Raw genomic sequence first — 22965 nt, forward strand, 5'->3', positions numbered from 1 at the left:
CCTTCACACACGGACTTGTGTCATTATTTTTCACTCGGGGAAGACGTGCGTCGTTTTCCGACACGCGGACCGACTCCTTCTGTGGGTCACGGGATTACCAGATGTCCCAGGGTCTGTGCGTGGAATCCTAGACTTGTTAACTGGCTGCGCGTCGTTCCGGGGAGTTGTGCGTGGAATTTTCTTCCTCACGGCAGGCGTCGCGTCGATTTCCTCTCTGTAAGTCAGGCGGCGTTGTCCACGCGAGGCCGTGCGTCGAAGTTCCGGTCGCACCGAAGGCGTTGCGTCGAGCGGCGTCTTTGCGGATCGGCGTGCGGTGAATTTCTCACCGCGGAACAAGCTGTGCGTCAAATTTTTCGGCGCACACGGCGTTCAGTTGAAAGAAAGAAGTCTTTTTGGTCCTGAGACTATCCAAGCCCTTGGAGAACACTTTTACAGCCAGACAAGAGTTTAGCAAGGCAGCAGGCCAACAGCAAGGCAGCAGTCCTTTGTAGAAAGCAGACAGGTGAGTCCTTTGAGCAGCCAGGCAGTTCTTCTTGGCAGGATGTGGGTTCTGGTTCAGGTTTCTTCTCCAGCAAGTGTCTGAGGTGGTAGGGCAGAGGCTCTGTTTTATACCCAAATGTGCATTTGAAGTGGGGGAGACTTCAAAGAGTGGCTTAGAAGTGCACCAGGTCCCCTTTCAGTTCAATCCTGTCTGCCAGGGTCCCAGTAGGGGGTGTGGCTGTCCTTTGTGTCAGAGCAGGCCCTCCACCCTCCCAGCCCAGGAAGACCCATTCAAAATGCAGATGTATGCAAGTGAAGCTGAGTACCCTGTGTTTGGGGTGTGTCTGAGTGAATGCACAAGGAGCTGTCAACCAAGCCCAGCCAGACGTGGATTGTAAGGCACAGAAAGATTTAAGTGCAGAGAAATGCTCACTTTCTAAAAGTGGCATTTCTAAAATAGTAATATTAAATCCAACTTCACCAGTCAGCAGGATTTTGTATTACCATTCCGGCCATACTAAATATGACCTTCCTACTCCCTTCAGATCAGCAGCTGCCACTTCAACAATGTATGAGGGCAGCCCCAATGTTAGCCTATGAAGGGAGCAGGCCTCACAGTAGTGTAAAAACAAATTTAGGAGTGTTTACACTACCAGGACATGTAAACTACACAGGTACATGTCCTGCCTTTTACCCACACAGCACCCTGCTCTAGGGGTTACCTAGGGCACACATTAGAGGTGACTTATGTGTATAAAATGGGGAGCTTTAGGCTTGGCAAGTACTTTTAAATGCCAAGTCGAAGTGGCAGTGAAACTGCACACACAGGCCTTGCAATGGCAGGCCTGGGACAAGGAAAAGGGGCTACTTGAGTGGGTGGCACAACCAGTGCTGCAGGCCCACTAGTAGCATTTAATCTACAGGCCCTAGGCACATATAGTGCACATTACTAGGGACTTATGAGTAGATTAAATAGTCCAGTTTGGAGTGATCCAAAGTTACCATGTTTAAAGGGAGGGAGCATATGCACTTTAGCACTGGTTAGCAGTGGAAAAGTGCGCAGAGTCTAAAAACCAGCAAAAACAGAGTCCAAAAAGTGGAGGGAGGCAGGCAAAAAGTTTGGGGTGACCACCCTAAGGCATGCCAGGTCTTACACTAACCAAACGCTGTTTTCTATATATAAAAGATTTTTATTGACACCTGATCGATTACTTAAAATGTATTCAAATTTGCTCACCAATTGTTGGTCTTGTAATGCATCTGATGCAGACTTAAAATGTCTTACATTCTCAGAAATGACAGTTTGAATTTTGTTTTAGAATTTCTCCTTTCTCCATTGGCTCTCTTCCCAATGTCTTGCATTGCATCAATGTTATCGCTATTCATTATTACAACATTTATAATGTACTTTACTAATCTTCCTAATGTTTATTGTCTTCTGTCTGATATATTTTTATTACATTGTCACAAGGGGGAAAGTGGGATATTTATTGTCTTCTAACAAAATTAGGGCTCCCAGTTTTCCTTTTTTCACTGATTTGTACAGATAAACACAGACAGAAAACGTTGTGCTTCCTATCTGTATTTATTTTTAAAAGAGGAAAAAAACAGATAATTTGGCTTATTTTGAGTGGCTCTCCATGGCCAGTTTTAATGGCGTTCAGGCCAACAGATTTACATAACAGCAGCATGTACACTAGCTGTACATATTGGCAGCATGGGGAGTTACAAAGTTCCCCGAGATTTCCTTATATTACTGCATATTTCAACACGTATTTGTGCTATTATGTTAATTTTTTACGTGGGCTTATTATTTTATTGTTTTGGCATCGAAGTATGACTGTACATTTATCCGGTATATAAAAGCAGAAGTATTTGAGTTATCACCTCATCTGTTCACAACTCACAAATTTAGAGCCTGATTATGACCTTGGCAGAGGGGATTACTCTGTTGCGAACGTGAAGGATATCCCGCCCACTGTATTACAAGTTCTATTATATCCTCCGGAACTTGTAATACGGCGGGCGGGATATACGTCACGTTTGTGACGGAGTGATCCCCTCCGACAAGGTTATAATCAGGCCGTAAATATGGATAAGTACCAATAGGATGGCCAAAAAATAAATATGGATAAATACAGACAGAAATGTAAAAAAAATATATAATAAAACTGGGGGTCCTATTCATAATGTCAATTACTTTTCTTTAAACTAAACACACATGTCCTACTTTTTAAATACCATGCACCCTGCCTCATGAACCTTTAGGGTCAAACTTAGGAGTGACTTATACATATTAAAAGGGAAGGTTTACCCCTGGCAAAAGGTTTATTTTGACAAGTTGAAATGTCATTTTAAAACTGCACGAAAGGCTGCAGTGACGGGCCTGAGACAAGTTTTGCAGGGCTACTGTAGTGGGTGGCACATTGCTAGCAGCATTTAATTTAGAGTCACTGTGTACGCATACTACCATTTACTAGGAACTTAATAGTAAACAAAATATCCCAACCAGGTGTAGGACAGTTTTACCATGTTTTCAAGAGAGAACATAAGTGGTTTACCACTGGTTGGCAAGGAAAAGAACACAGAGTCCTAAAAGGCAACAAAAACAGGTTCAGCAAAGAAAGGCAAAATTCTGGGGTGACCCTGCAGAGAGGGCCAGGTCCCAGAACTGGGATGCAGGCGAAGGAGATGGTGGTACCAAGGGCCCAAGGTTTGTTCTTTCCTTTCACAAGGAGATGACACATGGTTGTGAGTGCAGGCAAGTTACATTTCCTTACAGAATAGTTTGTTTGAGTTGAACTTTGAAGCCAGGCAAGCTGTCAAAAACATACATTTCTTACATAAAAAAACACACATGCAGTCGATGGTGGTGCTTCGTTTATTAATTTGCTTAAAACTGAATCTCTGTTGACCTTTTGGGCAACACTAAAAATATGGATAGTTTGAATAAATTACAGCGCAGACAAAGGTGTAATTTAAAATGACACTCAGAGCTGTGGGATTTTATGTTAATCAATTTATTCAGCCTAAACTACAGAGATCTATTGGCCAGCTTTTCTACCTGTACAACCACACGGTCATGGCAGAGGGAGGGGCGAAGTCCGAGCAAACCTTGTCTGCCCTACTCCCTCCGGGCACCAGCGTTGACCATGTGTGTGTTAAACATTATTGTTGCTGAGTTGGCATGAGCAGGCACAAACAAAACATGTGCAATTTGCACACGACAGAGTCAAGCTAGATATAAATAAATCAATAACTAGACAAAGGCCCTGATTTCGAGCTTGGTGGATGAGTTATTCTGTCACAAATGTGAGGGATATCCCATCTGCCATATTGCAATCTCTATAGGCTATCATTAGGTTGCAATACAGAGGACGGGATATCCGTCACGTTTGTGAGGGAGTGTTCCGCGCTGCCAAGATCTTAATCCGGCCAAAAATCAAGCCCTGGGATTACACAAGCGGTTCAATGATTATAGGATGACAAAGGCTTTTGAAAGCTGCACATGGGGTCTAACAGAGACAGAAATCAGGGAACAGAAAGTTTGCACCAGGAAAAACTACCTGACCCAGTTTATGGTGATGTGGTCAGATAAGGTATACATTATGTGGCAAGAAGCATAGGCTGCAGGGAGTCTACTGTGTGTATTCAGAGCCAGTGGAATTATGCGGCAGGGGAGCACCAAAATATGCAGCCAGAAAAGGCAAATTATGCGGCACAATGCAGCACATTTTGTGATAAAATTACCTCATTATTTTGTCAATTTTACAACTGTTAATACTATCAAGGCAAAGGTTGCACCTCATTAGTACCGGTTTGACACCCACATATAGCAATAAGCAAAAAAAAGGTGACCATCCATCCCTTGCGAAGAGCCTCCCACTGCACAGCAACGTGCGTTTTACTTTTGATCAGTGCGAGATAGACATCGATTTTTTTGTTACATTCAGCAGCTTATGCAGGCCATTATTGATTATGTGGCAAATGTGGCAAGTCCATAACTATACAGAAAATGCTGTGCCGCAAAATCTCATAATTTTAGCACCCCGTCTATAGCTTTTAATTCAGAGGTAACAGTAGTAATAATCACTTGACATAGAGGTCACAGTTCTCTTTGTTACTTGACGCAGAGGTCAGAGCTAACATGCAGATTATAGCGCCTTAGTAGCAAAGAGGCGGTGATGCTATCAGATGCCTAAGGAAGCGGCTGATGTGCCAACACACAAATTACAGTGCAATTATTACTAATTAAAAGTGCTCTATCACTTGCTTTAAACAGGTTGAAGTGCTGTGAACTAATGAACACAGAGGTTCCAGTGTCTTAAGTTAAATAGCAGAGGCTATCCAATGAGTGCTGTAAACTACTCAACGCACAGGTTGCAGTGCAATCCATTACTTAAGAAGTGCTTCAACTTAAAGTGCTGAGAACTAATTAAAACATTACAGAGGTTGAAGTATTTTAAAAAGGCTGCAGCACTTTATTGCTTAAAAAGAGGTTGTGGTGCTGTGAACGGAGGGTCACACACAGGTTACAGTGGTCTAAATGACTTGGTAGATTGGCACTTTGGACGGTCACAGGACAGAGGTCGCAGTGTTGAGAACACAGTGGTGGCCATCGTAGGATTCAGGGTTACGGTGGCGAGGGGCGCTTCGTTTTCGGAGGAGGAGCCGGTGGAGACCTGAGGGCTTTGTTGAAGTTGGGGGTGCTTGGAGATGAATCCTAGAGTAAAACAAAGGCGCAAGATGAGTTGTGGGTAAAACATTTTTGATCGAACGCAGCAGGCGGGTTGGGTCTGTGTTGCATCTGATGCTCAGCCATACTGACAAACATTTTCACTAGTGGTCAGGTTAGCGTACACTGCTGCCTTTCCAATACTGTACGTCGTTGGGGAGGACCCAGGGTAGAAGGTGCATCTTATCACTAAATATCCTGGATGATCTCATAGCTGAAAACACATGAGATGACACGAGATCACATGAGAAGACATGCAATAACCTTTGGATGTTAAATGGTGCCTGGACCAGACGTTCTAGGCTCCATCGACATCTGGGGTCTCCTCAATACTGTTAGAGCTCTTTCCAAATGTACCCCAAGAATAAATAGGGTCTTGCATGTACTTCAGCTTTCAGCTGAGCTTGCTTTGACAGAGATGGCAGGCAGGTTGTTCCAGTGATGGGACTGCAGGGCATTCTTTGGAGCAAACACTCTGGGGCCTGAGCTGGATTTGGGTGGTAAAGGACGTTCTGGAGGACGTGCTAAATCTAAAATGTTCTACAGAGATATTCCCCCTGGATTTAGCATTTCCTACACGAATTAGTTAATTTTCAGTTACCAAGAAACTCTAAATCAGGATCCAACTCTCAAGTAAGATACTGGTGTAGACAGAGTGGGCGGACTTTACTCCTTCCTGGTACTCAGCACTACTGCAGTATACCAGTGCAGTGAGTATTATACATACCAGTGCTTAATTTGTAAATAAAAACGTGCCGGGCCCGAAGCCCTCCTCTTAAAAGCACGGTTGCTGCATTTAAATCTGCCAGCAGTGAATACTGAGGCAGCGCAATCCTGAAGCCATCTTGGGCCTCTTTAATCCATTTACAACCAATCCCTGCCCCTTCAGCTCACTCTTACATCTTTTTACTTTCTCCCTTTGTGACGCTTTTTCGTTTTTCTCTTCATCCGTCTTTCCCATATGTGTCTCTTGCTTGCAGCAAATGCTTGAGGCAGAAGAATAAACGCCGGCCCTCAAAAATAAGAGCCGGTGCTCAGTACCGGAAACAATAAGCAGAAATTAAGCACAGATACATTCTCAGCCAAACATTTATGGACTTTTGATGCAGGGCAGCGGAGCACGTCACAATGATGTGCTTCCCTGCGTCAAAGAGAAAGGGCAGGAATGCGCTGTTTCTATGCAATATGGTGCACTCCTGTCCTTTCGCTCTGCCCTGATGCCATTTTGGCTGCCTAGCACCACCACAGGCAGCCAATTGTGTGCCAGCCCTGGGGGGAAGGACAGGAATGCACTGTATTACATAAATACTAAATACGGTGCATTCCTGCCCTCTCTCATTGGCATAGGGAATGGAGGCTGATGCATGTGTTCAAGGGGAGGTCTCTCTCTGGGCCTGTTGACCCCACAGGTTTAGGGAATGAAGGCTGATGCATGGATTCAAGGGGAGGTCTCTCTCTGGGCCTGTTGACCCCACAGGTTTAGGGAATGAAGGCTGATGCATGTGTTCTAGGGGAGGTCTCTCTCTGGGCCTCTGCACCCCACAGGTTTAGGGAATGAAGGCTGATGCATGTGTTCAAGGGGAGGTCTCTCTCCGGGCCTGTGGACCCCACAGGTTTAGGGAATGAACGCTGATGCATGTGTTCAAGGGGAGGTCTCTCTCCGGGCGTCTGCACCCCACAGGTTTAGGGAATGAACGCTGATGCATGTGTTCAAGGGGAGGTCTCTCTCCGGGCGTCTGCACCCCACAGGTTTAGGGAATTAAGGCTGATGCATGTGTTCAAGGGGAGGTCTCTCTCTGGGCCTGTGGACCCCACAGGTTTAGGGAATGAAGGCTGATGCATGGATTCAAGGGGAGGTCTCTCTCTGGGCCTCTGCACCCCACAGGTTTAGGGAATGAACGCTGATGCATGGATTTAAGGTAAGGTCTCTCTCTGGGCCTCTGGACCCAACAGGTTTAGGGAATGAACGCTGATGCATGTGTTCAAGGGGAGGTCTCCCTCTGGGCCTCTGCACCCCACAGGTTTAGGGAATGATGAGGCTGATGCATGGATTCAAGGGGAGGTCTCTCTCTGGGCCTGTGGACCCCACAGGTTTAGGGAATGAAGGCTGATGCATGGATTCAAGGGGAGGTCTCTCTCTGGGCCTCTGCACCCCACAGGTTTAGGGAATGAACGCTGATGCATGGATTTAAGGGGAGGTCTCTCTCTGGGCCTCTGCACCCCATAGGTTTAGGGAATGAAGGCTGATGCATGTGTTCAAGGGGAGGTCTCTATCTGGGTCTGTGGACCCCACAGGTTTAGGGAATGAAGGCTGATGCATGTGTTCAAGGGGAGGTCTCGCTCTGGGCCTCTGCACCCCACAGATTTAGGGAATGAAGGGGCTGATGCATGTGTTCAAGGGGAGGTCTCTCTCTGGGCCTCTGGACCCCACAGATTTAGGTAATGAAGGCTGATGCATGGGTTCAAGGGGATGTCTCTCTCTGGGCCTCTGCACCCCACAGGTTTAGGGAATGAAGGCTGATACATGGATTTAAGGAGAGGTCTCTCTCTGGGCCTCTGGACCCCACAGGTTTAGGGAATGAAGGCTGATGCATGTGTTCAAGGGGAGGTCTCTATCTGGGTCTGTGGACCCCACAGGTTTAGGGAATGAAGGCTGATGCATGTGTTCAAGGGGAGGTCTCTCTCTGGGCCTCTGGACCCCACAGGTTTAGGGAATGAAGGCTGATGCATGGATTCAAGGGGAGGTGTCTCTCTGGGCCTCTGCACCCCACAGGTTTAGGGAATGAAGGCTGATGCATGTGTTCAAGGGGAGGTCTCTCTCTGGGCCTCTGGATCCCACAGGTTTAGGGAATGATGAGGTTGATGCATGGATTCAAGGGGAGGTCTCTCTCTGGGCCTCTGGACCCCACAGGTTTAGGGAATGAAGGCTGATGCATGGATTCAAGGGGAGGTCTCTCTCTGGGCCTCTGGACCCCACAGGTTTAGGGAATGAAGGCTGATGCATGTGTTCAAGGGGAGATCTCGCTCTGGGCCTCTGCACCCCACAGGTTTAGGGAAAGAAGGCTAATGCATGTGTTCAAGGGGAGGTCTCTCTCTGGGCCTCTGCACCCCACAGGTTTAGGGAATGAAGGCTGATGAATGGATTTAAGGGGAGGTCTCTCTCTGGGCCTCTGGACCCCACAGGTTTAGGGAATGAAGGCCGATGCATGTGTTCAAGGGGAGGTCTCTCTCTGGTCCTCTGGACCCCACAGGTTTAGGGAATGAACGCTGATGCATGTGTTCATAGGGAGGTGTCTCTCTGGGCCTCTGGACCCAACAGGTTTAGGGAAGCCGGTGCATGTGTTCAAGGGGAGGTCTCTCTCTGGGCCTCTGGACCCCACAGGTTTAGGGAATGAAGGCCGATGCATGTGTTCAAGGGGAGGTCTCTCTCTGGGCATCTGGACCCCACAGGTTTAGGGAATGAAGGCTGATGCATGGATTCAAGGGGAGGCCTCTCTCTGGGCTTCTGCACCCTACAGGTTTAGGGAATGAACGCTGATGCATGTGTTCAAGGGGAGGTCTCCCTCTGGGCCTCTGCACCCCACAGGTTTAGGGAATGAAGGGGCTGATGCATGGATTCAAGGGGAGGTCTCTCTCTGGGCCTCTGCACCCCACAGGTTTAGGGAATGAAGGCCAATGCATGTGTTCAAGGGGAGGTCTCTCTCTGGGCCTCTGGACCCCACAGGTTTAGGGAATGAAGGCTGATGCATGTGTTCAAGGGGAGATCTCGCTCTGGGCCTCTGCACCCCACAGGTTTAGGGAATGAAGGCTGATGCATGTATTCAAGGGGAGGTCTCTCTCTGGGCCTCTGCACCCAACAGGTTTAGGGAATGAAGAGGCTGATGCATGGATTCAAGGGGAGGTCTCTCTCTGGGCCTCTAGACCCCACAGGTTTAGGGAATGAAGGCTGATGCATGTGTTCAAGGGGAGGTGTCTCTCTGGGCCTGTGGACCCCACAGGTTTAGGGAATGAAGGCGAATGCATGTGTTCAAGGGGAGGTTTCTCTCTGGGCCTCTGCACCCCACAGGTTTAGGAAATGGAGGCTGATGCATGTGTTCAAGAGGAGGTCTCTCTCTGGGCCTCTGGACCCCACAGGTTTAGGGAATGAAGAGGCTGATGCATGGATTCAAGGGGAGGTCTCTCTCTGGGCCTCTGGACCCCACAGGTTTAGGGAATGAAGGGGCTGATGCATGGATTCAAGGGGAGGTCTCTCTCTGGGCCTCTGGACCCCACAGGTTTAGGGAATGAAGGCGCTGATGCATGGATTCAAGGGGAGGTCTATCTCTGGGCCTCTGCACCCCACAGGTTTAGGGAATGAAGGCTGATGCATGTGTTCAAGGGGAGGTCTCTCTCTGGGCCTCTGCACCCCACAGGTTTAGGAAATGAAGGCTGATGCATGGGCTCAAAGCAGGCTAGGGCGGAGGAGCGTCACCCCCACCAGCAGCAGCAGCTTCCAAACTTCTACAATAAAATGATAATAAACCATGTTTATTATCGTTTTATTGTAGAAGGGGTAGGCCCCCCAGCATGCATGGCCAAACATACATGCGCACTAAGCTCTGTCCAACCCGGCAACACAGTAGTTTTAGGGGATGAAGGCTGATGCACAGGTTCAAGGTCCCTACCTGTTCCTGGGAGGTTTCTCTCTAGGTCTGCGGACCCCAAGAGGCCCCGAACCACAGATTAAGAAGCACAGGTTTAGGGAATGAAGCGAGATGCACGGGTTCAAGGTCCCTACCTGTTCAGGGGAGGTCTCTTTCTGGGCCTGCAGGCCCCAGGAGGTCCCTGGACCACAGGTTAAGAACCACAGGTCTAGGGAATGAAGGTGGATGCACAGGTTAAAGGACCCTACCTGTTCAGGGGAGGTCTCTCGTTGGGCCTGCAGACCCCAGGAGGTCCCTGGACCACAGGTTAGGAACCACAGGTTTAGGGAATGAAGGCTGATGAGCTGGTTCAAGGTCCCTACCTGGTCAGGGGAGGTCTCTCTCTGGGCCTGCAGACCCCAGGAGGTCCCTGTACCACAGGTTTAGGTAATGAAGGCTGCTGAGTGGATTCAAGGTCCCTACCTTTTCAGGGGAGGTCTCCCGTTGGGCCTGCAGACCCCAGGAGGTCCCTGGACTACAGGTTAAGAACCACAGGTTTAGGGAATGAAGGCTGATGAGCTGGTTCAAGGTCCCTACCTGTTCAGGGGAGGTCTCTCGTTGGGCTTGCTCGCCGAAGTTCTCGTACAGGGAAAGGCTGATCTTCTTGGGTAGTGGAGGAGGTCTGTTTGCGCTCTTGATCCGACCACCAAAGCCATTCACAGAAGACACTGATGAGAAAAATGAAAAGGTAGAGTTGAGTAGAAGGGCAGAGAGTGTCCAGACTAATAAAACTGACCAGGAGCCAAAGCTGTCATTGTGCATCACTCATGTCTGGAGGGCTTTAAACTTCAAGTCTCAGGCTAGTGCTGAATTAATAAGACCAGGGACCAGGTTAGCAGAATTGAAGACAACGGACCCTATGGACACAAGCCTTACTCAACCTTTGAAGCCTTTACATCTCAGACATCTTAACTGTCTCATCGTGCACCTCTCTGCAGTGAGACTGCATGTCTCATCGTGCACCTCTCTGCAGTGAGACTGCATGTCTCATCGTGCACCTCTCTGCAGTGAGACTGCATGTCTCATCGTGCACCTCTCTGCAGTGAGACTGCATGTCTCATCTTGCACCTCTCTGCAGTGAGACTGCTTGTCTCCTCGTGCACCTCTCTGCAGTGAGACTGCTTGTCTCATCGTGCACCTCTCTGCAGTGAGACTGCTTGTCTCCTGGTGCACCTCTCTGCAGTGAGACTGCTTGTCTCCTCGTGCACCTCTCTGCAGTGAGACTGCTTGTCTCATCGTGCACCTCTCTGCAGTGAGACAGCTTGTCTCCTCGGGCACCTCTCTGCAGTGAGACTGCATGTCTCATCGTGCACCTCTCTGCAGTGAGACTGCATGTCTCATCGTGCACCTCTCTGCAGTGAGACTGCATGTCTCATCGTGCACCTCTCTGCAGTGAGACTGCATGTCTCATCGTGCACCTCTCTGCAGTGAGACAGCATGTCTCATCGTGCACCTCTCTGCAGTGAGACAGCTTGTCTCCTCATGCACCTCTCTGAAGTGAGACAGCTTGTCTCCTCATGCACCTCTTGTGAGACATCTTGTCTCCTCGTGCACCTCTCTGCAGTGAGACTGCTTGTCTCCTCGTGCACCTCTCTGCAGTGAGACTGCATGTCTCATCGTGCACCTCTCTGCAGTGAGACTGCATGTCTCCTCGTGCACCTCTCTGCAGTGAGACTGCATGTCTCCTCGTGCACCTCTCTGCAGTGAGACTGCATGTCTCCTCGTGCACCTCTCTGCAGTGAGACTGCATGTCTCCTCGTGCACCTCTCTGCAGTGAGACTGCTTGTCTCATCGTGCACCTCTGCAGTGAGACAGCTTGTCTCCTCGTGCACTTCTCTGTAGTGACACATCTTGAATATCTCATTGTACACCTCTCTGTAGTGAGACATCTTCTCTCATCGTGCACCTCTCTGTAGTGAGACTGCATGTCTCATCGTGCACTTCTCTGTAGTGAGACAGCTTGAATATCTCATCGTGCACCTCTCTGCAGTGAGACAGCTTGTCTCCTCGTGCACCTCTCTGCAGTGAGACTGCATGTCTCATCGTGCACCTCTCTGCAGTGAGACTGCTTGTCCCCTTGTGCACCTCTCTGCAGTGAGACTGCTTGTCTCCTCGTGCACCTCTCTGCAGTGAGACTGCTTGTCTCATCGTGCACCTCTCTGCAGTGAGACTGCTTGTCTCCTGGTGCACCTCTCTGCAGTGAGACTGCTTGTCTCCTCGTGCACCTCTCTGCAGTGAGACTGCTTGTCTCATCGTGCACCTCTCTGCAGTGAGACAGCTTGTCTCCTCGTGCACCTCTCTGCAGTGAGACTGCATGTCTCATCGTGCACCTCTCTGCAGTGAGACTGCATGTCTCATCGTGCACCTCTCTGCAGTGAGACTGCTTGTCTCCTCGTGCACCTCTCTGCAGTGAGACAGCTTGTCTCATCGTGCACCTCTCTGCAGTGAGACTGCATGTCTCATCGTGCACCTCTCTGCAGTGAGACTGCATGTCTCATCGTGCACCTCTCTGCAGTGAGACTGCATGTCTCATCGTGCACCTCTCTGCAGTGAGACAGCTTGTCTCCTCGTGCACCTCTCTGCAGTGAGACTGCTTGTCTCCTCATGCACCTCTTGTGAGACATCTTCTCTCATCGTGCACCTCTCTGCAGTGAGACTGCATGTTTCATCGTGCACCTCTCTGCAGTGAGACTGCATGTCTCATCGTGCACCTCTCTGCAGTGAGACAGCTTGTCTCCTCGTGCACTTCTCTGTAGTGAGACAGCTTGAATATCTCATCGTGCACCTCTCTGCAGTGAGACTGCTTGTCTCCTCGTGCACCTCTCTGCAGTGAGACTGCATGTCTCATCGTGCACCTCTCTGCAGTGAGACTGCATGTCTCATCGTGCACCTCTCTGCAGTGAGACAGCTTGTCTCCTCGTGCACTTCTCTGTAGTGAGACAGCTTGAATATCTCATCGTGCACCTCTCTGCAGTGAGACTGCTTGTCTCCTCGTGCACCTCTCTGCAGTGAGACTGCATGTCTCATCGTGCACCTCTCTGCAGTGAGACTGCTTGTCTCCTCGTGCACCTCTCTGCAGTGAGACTGCATGTCTCATCGTGCACCTCTCTGCAGTGAGACTGCATGTCTCATCGTGCACCTCTCTGCAGTGAGACTGCTTGTCTCCTCGTGCACCTCTCTGCAGTGAGACTGCATGTCTCATCGTGCACCTCTCTGCAGTGAGACTGCTTGTCTCCTCATGCACCTCTCTGCAGTGAGACAGCTTGTCTCATCGTGCACCTCTCTGCAGTGAGACAGCTTGTCTCCTCGTGCACCTCTCTGCAGTGAGACTGCATGTCTCCTCGTGCACCTCTCTGCAGTGAGACTGCATGTCTCATCGTGCACCTCTCTGCAGTGAGACTGCATGTCTCCTCGTGCACCTCTCTGCAGTGAGACAGCTTGTCTCCTCGTGCACCTCTCTGCAGTGAGACTGCATGTCTCATCGTGCACCTCTCTGCAGTGAGACTGCATGTCTCATCGTGCACCTCTCTGCAGTGAGACAGCTTGTCTCCTCGTGCACTTCTCTGTAGTGAGACAGCTTGAATATCTCATCGTGCACCTCTCTGCAGTGAGACTGCTTGTCTCCTCGTGCACCTCTCTGCAGTGAGACTGCTTGTCTCCTCGTGCACCTCTCTGCAGTGAGACTGCATGTCTCATCGTGCACCTCTCTGCAGTGAGACTGCATGTCTCATCGTGCACCTCTCTGCAGTGAGACAGCTTGTCTCCTCGTGCACCTCTCTGCAGTGAGACAGCTTGTCTCCTCGTGCACTTCTCTGTAGTGAGACAGCTTGTCTCCTCGTGCACTTCTCTGTAGTGAGACAGCTTGAATATCTCATTGTACACCTCTCTGTAGTGAGACATCTTCTCTCATCGTGCACCTCTCTGTAGTGAGACTGCATGTCTCATCGTGCACTTCTCTGTAGTGAGACAGCTTGAATATCTCATCGTGCACCTCTCTGCAGTGAGACAGCTTGTCTCCTCGTGCACCTCTCTGCAGTGAGACTGCATGTCTCATCGTGCACCTCTCTGCAGTGAGACTGCTTGTCCCCTTGTGCACCTCTCTGCAGTGAGACTGCTTGTCTCCTCGTGCACCTCTCTGCAGTGAGACTGCTTGTCTCATCGTGCACCTCTCTGCAGTGAGACTGCTTGTCTCCTGGTGCACCTCTCTGCAGTGAGACTGCTTGTCTCCTCGTGCACCTCTCTGCAGTGAGACTGCTTGTCTCATCGTGCACCTCTCTGCAGTGAGACAGCTTGTCTCCTCGTGCACCTCTCTGCAGTGAGACTGCATGTCTCATCGTGCACCTCTCTGCAGTGAGACTGCATGTCTCATCGTGCACCTCTCTGCAGTGAGACTGCTTGTCTCCTCGTGCACCTCTCTGCAGTGAGACAGCTTGTCTCATCGTGCACCTCTCTGCAGTGAGACTGCATGTCTCATCGTGCACCTCTCTGCAGTGAGACTGCATGTCTCATCGTGCACCTCTCTGCAGTGAGACTGCATGTCTCATCGTGCACCTCTCTGCAGTGAGACAGCTTGTCTCCTCGTGCACCTCTCTGCAGTGAGACTGCTTGTCTCCTCATGCACCTCTTGTGAGACATCTTCTCTCATCGTGCACCTCTCTGCAGTGAGACTGCATGTTTCATCGTGCACCTCTCTGCAGTGAGACTGCATGTCTCATCGTGCACCTCTCTGCAGTGAGACAGCTTGTCTCCTCGTGCACTTCTCTGTAGTGAGACAGCTTGAATATCTCATCGTGCACCTCTCTGCAGTGAGACTGCTTGTCTCCTCGTGCACCTCTCTGCAGTGAGACTGCATGTCTCATCGTGCACCTCTCTGCAGTGAGACTGCATGTCTCATCGTGCACCTCTCTGCAGTGAGACAGCTTGTCTCCTCGTGCACTTCTCTGTAGTGAGACAGCTTGAATATCTCATCGTGCACCTCTCTGCAGTGAGACTGCTTGTCTCCTCGTGCACCTCTCTGCAGTGAGACTGCATGTCTCATCGTGCACCTCTCTGCAGTGAGACTGCTTGTCTCCTCGTGCACCTCTCTGCAGTGAGACTGCATGTCTCATCGTGCACCTCTCTGCAGTGAGACTGCATGTCTCATCGTGCACCTCTCTGCAGTGAGACTGCTTGTCTCCTCGTGCACCTCTCTGCAGTGAGACTGCATGTCTCATCGTGCACCTCTCTGCAGTGAGACTGCTTGTCTCCTCATGCACCTCTCTGCAGTGAGACAGCTTGTCTCATCGTGCACCTCTCTGCAGTGAGACAGCTTGTCTCCTCGTGCACCTCTCTGCAGTGAGACTGCATGTCTCCTCGTGCACCTCTCTGCAGTGAGACTGCATGTCTCATCGTGCACCTCTCTGCAGTGAGACTGCATGTCTCCTCGTGCACCTCTCTGCAGTGAGACAGCTTGTCTCCTCGTGCACCTCTCTGCAGTGAGACTGCATGTCTCATCGTGCACCTCTCTGCAGTGAGACTGCATGTCTCATCGTGCACCTCTCTGCAGTGAGACAGCTTGTCTCCTCGTGCACTTCTCTGTAGTGAGACAGCTTGAATATCTCATCGTGCACCTCTCTGCAGTGAGACTGCTTGTCTCCTCGTGCACCTCTCTGCAGTGAGACTGCTTGTCTCCTCGTGCACCTCTCTGCAGTGAGACTGCATGTCTCATCGTGCACCTCTCTGCAGTGAGACTGCATGTCTCATCGTGCACCTCTCTGCAGTGAGACAGCTTGTCTCCTCGTGCACCTCTCTGCAGTGAGACAGCTTGTCTCCTCGTGCACTTCTCTGTAGTGAGACAGCTTGTCTCCTCGTGCACTTCTCTGTAGTGAGACAGCTTGAATATCTCATCGTGCACCTCTCTGCAGTGAGACTGCTTGTCTCCTCGTGCACCTCTCTGCAGTGAGACTGCTTGTCTCCTCGTGCACCTCTCTGCAGTGAGACTGCATGTCTCATCGTGCACCTCTCTGCAGTGAGACTGCATGTCTCATCGTGCACCTCTCTGCAGTGAGACAGCTTGTCTCCTCGTGCACCTCTCTGCAGTGAGACAGCTTGTCTCCTGGTGCACCTCTCTGTAGTGAGACTGCTTGTCTCCTCGTGCACCTCTCTGCAGTGAGACAGCTTGTCTCCTCGTGCACCTCTCTGCAGTGAGACTGCATGTCTCATCGTGCACCTCTCTGCAGTGAGACAGCTTGTCTCCTCGTGCACCTCTCTGTAGTGAGACAGCTTGTCTCCTCGTGCACTTCTCTGTAGTGACACATCTTGAATATCTCATTGTACACCTCTCTGAAGTGAGACTGCTTGTCTCCTGGTGCACCTCTCTGTAGTGAGACATCTTCTCTCATCGTGCACCTCTCTGTAGTGAGACTGCATGTCTCATCGTGCACCTCTCTGCAGTGAGACAGCTTGTCTCCTCGTGCACCTCTCTGCAGTGAGACAGCTTGTCTCCTCGTGCACTTCTCTGTAGTGAGACAGCTTGTCTCCTCGTGCACTTCTCTGTAGTGAGACAGCTTGAATATCTCATCGTGCACCTCTCTGCAGTGAGACTGCTTGTCTCCTCGTGCACCTCTCTGCAGTGAGACTGCTTGTCTCCTCGTGCACCTCTCTGCAGTGAGACTGCATGTCTCATCGTGCACCTCTCTGCAGTGAGACTGCATGTCTCATCGTGCACCTCTCTGCAGTGAGACAGCTTGTCTCCTCGTGCACCTCTCTGCAGTGAGACAGCTTGTCTCCTGGTGCACCTCTCTGTAGTGAGACTGCTTGTCTCCTCGTGCACCTCTCTGCAGTGAGACAGCTTGTCTCCTCGTGCACCTCTCTGCAGTGAGACTGCATGTCTCATCGTGCACCTCTCTGCAGTGAGACAGCTTGTCTCCTCGTGCACCTCTCTGTAGTGAGACAGCTTGTCTCCTCGTGCACTTCTCTGTAGTGACACATCTTGAATATCTCATTGTACACCTCTCTGAAGTGAGACTGCTTGTCTCCTGGTGCACCTCTCTGTAGTGAGACATCTTCTCTCATCGTGCACCTCTCTGTAGTGAGACTGCATGTCTCATCGTGCACCTCTCTGCAGTGAGACAGCTTGTCTCCTCGTGCACCTCTCTGCAGTGAGACAGCTTGTCTCCTCGTGCACTTCTCTGTAGTGAGACAGCTTGAATATCTCATCGTGCACCTCTCTGCAGTGAGACAGCTTGTCTCCTCGTGCACCTCTCTGCAGTGAGACAGCTTGTCTCCTCGTGCACTTCTCTGTAGTGAGACAGCTTGAATATCTCATCGTGCACCTCTCTGCAGTGAGACTGCATGTCTCATCGTGCACCTCTCTGCAGTGAGACAGCTTGTCTCCTCGTGCACCTCTCTGCAGTGAGACTGCTTGTCTCATCGTGCACCTCTCTGCAGTGAGACAGCTTGTCTCCTGGTGCACCTCTCTGCAGTGAGACTGCTTGTCTCATCGTGCACCTCTCTGAAGTGAGACATCTTGTCTCCTGGTGCACCTCTCTGCAGTGAGACTGCTTGTCTCATCGTGCACCTCTCTGCAGTGAGACAGCTTGTCTCCTCGTGCACCTCTCTGCAGTGAGACTGCTTGTCTCCTCGTGCACCTCTCTGAAGTGAGACAGCTTGTCTCCTCGTGCACCTCTCTGCAGTGAGACTGCTTGTCTCCTCGTGCACCTCTCTGCAGTGAGACTGCATGTCTCCTCGTGCACCTCTCTGAAGTGAGACAGCTTGTCTCCTCATGCACCTCTTGTGAGACATCTTGTCTCCTCGTGCACCTCTCTGTAGTGAGACAGCTTGTCTCCTCGTGCACCTCTCTGTAGTGAGACAGCTTGTCTCCTCGTGCACCTCTCTGAAGTGAGACTGCATGTCCCCTCGTGCACCTCTCTGCAGTGAGACTGCTTGTCCCCTCGTGCACCTCTCTGCAGTGAGACTGCTTGTCCCCTCGTGCACCTCTCTGCAGTGAGACTGCTTGTCTCCTCATGCACCTCTCTGCAGTGAGATATCTTGTCTCCTCATGCACCTCTCTGCAGTGAGACTGCATGTCTCCTCGTGCACCTCTCTGAAGTGAGACAGCTTGTCTCCTCATGCACCTCTCTGCAGTGAGACAGCTTGTCTCCTTGTGCACCTCTCTGCAGTGAGACAGCTTGTCTCCTCATGCACCTCTCTGCAGTGAGACAGCTTGTCTCCTCGTGCACCTCTCTGCAGTGAGACTGCTTGTCTCCTCGTGCACCTCTCTGAAGTGAGACTGCATGTCTCATCGTGCACCTCTCTGAAGTGAGACAGCTTGTCTCCTCATGCACCTCTTGTGAGACATCTTGTCTCCTCATGCACCTCTTGTGAGACATCTTGTCTCCTCATGCACCTCTCTGCAGTGAGACTGCATGTCTCCTCGTGCACCTCTCTGAAGTGAGACAGCTTGTCTCCTCATGCACCTCTTGTGAGACATCTTGTCTCCTCGTGCACCTCTCTGTATTGAGACAGCTTGAATATCTCATTGAGCGCCTCTCTGCAGTGAGATAGTTTGCCTCACCGTGCACCTCTCTGCGGTGAGATAGTTTGAATATCTCATTGAGCGTCTCTCTGCAGTGAGACAGTTTGCCTCACTGTGCACCTCTCTGTAGTGAGACAGCTTGTCTCATCGTGTGACTCTCTACTGTGAGACATCCTGAATGTCCCATCGTCTCAGCAGTGAGACACCTTGATTTTATCAACATTCCCTACTACTGTTCTTTTATTACAACTCCATATTTCTTATAGAACCCAAATTATAAATGTAAGTTTATACCTCGGAATGAGGTATATGTCTTACTACAGCCTGATGTATGTTTACCTATCAATACACAAACATGAATGCTACACATGACATTTAAAGTACCACCCCAGGTTTAACCAAACATCCAAACCAAAAGGGATACCACAACACCAAGAGAGGATGGGGACAGGGAGGAGAGGGGCGGAGATGCACTGAGTGTGTGAGGATTCCATCACACATCATTCCAATACACTCCTTACCCTGTGCAGAGTTAAACCTATTTATACCTGAAAGAGGACGTAAAGTTAGAAGTAACCCTTGAACTATTGACACAGAGGTGTGAGGGTATAAACACAACCATTGTCTGCAAGCAGGGGCAACCCATGTGTCATGGCGACCAGAGTGAGACCTCAACCCTCTACCTAGCCCACGTACCATTACTGAGAGATAAAGGCGGGCTGCAATCCTTGGCTGGTGATGGCAGCCTGGGGGTCTCTCCCAGGCACAGGTGGCTCTCGCTTACGTTCCGAGACAGTCTCTTGCTTTCCTGTTGATATAAACATGGTACAAATTACTTCAGGAAGCGCTATGATGGCTCACACATTCATTCTCTCCACAGATCACAACAGTTACATTCTGCTTTCACTGGGAAGGGCCACCAAAAACACTCTACAAATAAAACAGCTCATTGTGCCTAGTGTGAGAGCCAACACCCTTCCCATAGAGGTCACAAGGGTATCTGTTGTGTGGTCGGGATAATGCTCAAGGAGCCATGTTCCTTCTACGTCTGACCTAACATGTAGCTGCCGGCCAGACTCTTGTAAAAAAGATAATAAAAACAATACATGCAGACTTACACATACACGGATGGGCTTTGGGTCTGCTCTCTTCAGCCATTGGACTGTTTGAGTGTCAGTCACATTTTGCTTCTGTACGTTGTAGCAGTGTACAGTGGGGCAGAGGGTAAGCCCACTTCAACCAGTGGACCTAAGACCTACTGCCTATGAATTATGGTATCTGCCTGCTCACATGTGCATCTCCATCCAAAAAGAACATGCTTCAGTGTCAGGGCTCAAGGCTGTTGGGCCACTGGTTTAGTGCTTCCTTTTTAGATCCCGCCTACTAGCCAGCTTTTGACAATAGCATGTCAGGGACCACACACAAACATTCATGGGGTTACAGCCCACCCACGGTTTATCATTGGCTGGCTTAATTTTCACTCTCATTTGCTTTTTATCTGAAGGCTTGCCTTCCTCTTCTTGTGTTTGTCCCTCCCCTGGAGCATAGCCTCTTTACCAACCTTCTGATGGACTGACTGGTGTCCTTCCGCCGTTCCCATTAAAGGAAGCTTCTTTTTTCTTTTTCATTAACCACTCGATGACAGTGACTGTGTCTTTCTGCTCTCTCTGTTGTGGTGCTGTCCAGGTATGACCTTGAAGCCTCCATGCGTGTCCCAGGCATGTGCCTGAAGCCTCTATGTCTGTCCCAGGTATGTCCTTGAAACCTCCATGGCTGTCCCAGGTATGTCCTTGAAGCCTCCATGTCTGTCCCAGGTATGTGCTTGAAGCCTCCATGCGTGTTCCAGGTATGTGCTTGAAGTCTCCATGTCTGTCCCAGGTATGTGCTTGAAGCCTCCATGCGTGTCCCAGGTATGTGCTTGAAGCCTCCATGTCTGTCCCAGGTATGTGCTTGACGCCTCCATGTCTGTCCCAGGTATGTCCTTGAAACCTCCATGGCTGTCCCAGGTATGTCCTTGAAGCCTCCATGTCTGTCCCAGGTATGTGCTTGAAGCCTCCATGCGTGTTCCAGGTATGTGCTTGAAGTCTCCATGTCTGTCCCAGGTATGTGCTTGAAGCCTCCATGCGTGTCCCAGGTATGTGCTTGAAGCCTCCATGTCTGTCCCAGGTATGTGCTTGACGCCTCCATGTCTGTCCCAGGTATGTACTTGAAGTCTCCCATGCCTTTCCCAGGTATGTCCTAGAAGCCTCCATGTCTGTCCCAGGTATGTGCTTGAAGCCTCCATGTCTGTCCCAGGTATGTGCTTGAAGCTTTCATGTCTGTCCCAGGTATGTGCTTGGAGCCTCCATGTCTGTCCCAGGTATGTCCTTGAAGCCTCCATGTCTGTCCCAGGTATGTGCTTGACGCCTCCATGTGTGCTCCAGGTATGTCCTTGAAGCCTCCATGCGTGTCCCAGGTATGTGCTTGAAGCCTCCATGTCTATCCCAGGTATGACCTTGAAGCCTCCATGTCTGTCCCAGGTATGACCTTGTAGCCTCCATATCTGACCCAGGTATGTCCTTGACGCCTCCATGTCTGTCCCAGGTATGTACTTGAAGTCTCCCATGCCTGTCCCAGGTATGTGCTTGAAGCCTCCATGCGTGTCCCAGGTATGACCTTGAAGCCTCCATGTCTGTCCAGGTATGTCCTTGACGCCTCCATGTCTGTCCCAGGTATGTCCTTGATGCCTCCATGCCTGTCCAAGTATGTACTTGAAATCTCCCATGTCTGTCCCAGGTATGTCCTCGAAGCCTCCATGTCTGTCCCAGGTATGTCCTTGACGCCTCCATGCCTGTCCCAGGTATGTACTTGAAATCTCCCATGTCTGTCCCAGGTATGTGCTTGAAGCCTCCATGCCTGTCCCAGGTATGTGCTTGAAGCCTCCATGCCTGTCCCAGGTATGTCCTTGAAGCCTCCATGTCTGTCCCAGGTATGTGCTTGAAGTCTCACCACACCCCTGCCTGTCCCAAGTATGACCTTGAAGCCTCTATGTCTGTCCCAGGTATGACCTTGAAGTCTTCCATGTCTGTCCCAGGTATGTGCTTGAAGCCTTCCTGCCTGCCCCAGGTATGTCCTTGAAGCCTCCATGTCTGTCCCAGGTATGTCCTTAAAGTCTCCATGTCTGTCCCGGGTATGACCTTGAAGCCTCCATGTCTGTCCCACGTATGACCTTGAGGCCTCCATGTCTGTCCCAGGTATGTGCTTGAAGTCTCCATGCGTGTCCCAGGTATGACCTTGAAGCCTCCATGTCTGTCCCAGGTTTGTCCTTGAAGCTTCCATGTCTGTCCCAGGTATGTCCTTGAAGCCTCTATGCCTGTTCCATGTATGTGCTTGAAGTCTCCATGCATGTCCCAGGTATGTCCTTGAAGCCTCCATGTCTGTACCAGGTATGTCCTTGAAGCCTCAAGCCTCCATGTCTGCCCCAGGTATGTCCTTGACGCCTCCATGCCTGTCCCAGGTATGTACTTGAAGTCTCCATGGCTGTCCCAGGTATGTCCTTGAAGCCTCCATGTCTGTCCCAGGTATGTGCTTGAAGTCTCCATGCGTGTCCCAGGTATGTGCTTGAAGTCTCACCACATCCCTGCCTGTTCTAGGTATGTGCTGGAAGCCCCTATGCCTGTCCCAGGTATGATCTTGAAGCCTCCATGTCTGTCCCAGGTATGTCCTTGAAGCCTCCATGTCTGTCCCAAGTATGTCCTTGAAGCCTCTATGTCTGTCCCAGGTATGTGCTTGAAGTCTCCATGCATGTCCCAGGTATGTCCTTGAAGCCTCCATGTCTGTACCAGGTATGTCCTTGAAGCCTCCATGTCTGTCCCAGGTATGACCTTGAAGCCTCCATGTCTGTCCCAGGTATGTCCTTGACGCCTCCATGCCTGTCCCAGGTATGTACTTGAAGTCTCCATGGCTGTTCCAGGTATGTCCTTGAAGCCTCCATGTCTGTCCCAGGTATGTCCTTGACGCCTCCATGCCTGTCCCAGGTATGTACTTGAAGTCTCCATGGCTGTTCTAGGTATGTCCTTGAAGCCTCCATGCATGTCCCAGGTATGTCCTTGAAGCCTCCATGTCTGTACCAGGTATGTCCTTGAAGCCTCCATGTCTGTCCGAGGTATGTCCTTGAAGCCTCCATGTCTGTCCCAGGTATGTCCTTGACACCTCCATGCCTGTCCCAGGTATGTACTTGAAGTCTCCATGCCTGTCCCAGGTATGTCCTTGAAGCCTCCATGTCTGTCCCAGGTATGTCCTTGACGCCTCCATGCCTGTCCCAGGTATGTACTTGAAGTCTCCATGCGTGTCCCAGGTATGGGCTTGACGCCTCCATGCGTTTCCCAGGTATGTGCTTGAAGTCTCACCACTTCCCTGCCTGTCCCAGGTATGTGCTTGAAGTCTCCATGCGTGTCCAAGGTATGTCCTTGAAGCCTCCATGTCTGTACCAGGTATGACCTTGAAGCCTCCATGTCTGTACCAGGTATGACCTTGAAGCCTCCATGTCTGTCCCAGGTATGACCTTGAAGCCT

The 22965-nt window shown here is 50.5% G+C and overlaps 1 protein-coding gene across 1 annotated transcript in view; it reads right to left on the reverse strand.

Annotated features, from left to right (window-relative positions):
- Nucleotides 1–4944: 4944 nt before the first annotated feature.
- The window catches only part of LOC138255404 (dedicator of cytokinesis protein 2-like), a 1984107-nt gene continuing 1966086 nt past the window's right edge, over nt 4945–22965 (reverse strand). Inside the window, exons 51-53 of the mRNA XM_069205837.1 lie at nt 19109–19220; nt 10435–10565; nt 4945–5203 (exon numbers count right to left, since the gene is read on the reverse strand). Of these exons, the coding sequence (XP_069061938.1) occupies nt 5114–5203; nt 10435–10565; nt 19109–19220 (333 nt within the window). The 3' untranslated portion in view covers nt 4945–5113. The remainder of the gene's footprint in view (nt 5204–10434; nt 10566–19108; nt 19221–22965) is intronic.

Source organism: Pleurodeles waltl, chromosome 1_1 (assembly GCF_031143425.1).
Source record: "Pleurodeles waltl isolate 20211129_DDA chromosome 1_1, aPleWal1.hap1.20221129, whole genome shotgun sequence".
Lineage (NCBI taxonomy): Eukaryota > Metazoa > Chordata > Amphibia > Caudata > Salamandridae > Pleurodeles > Pleurodeles waltl.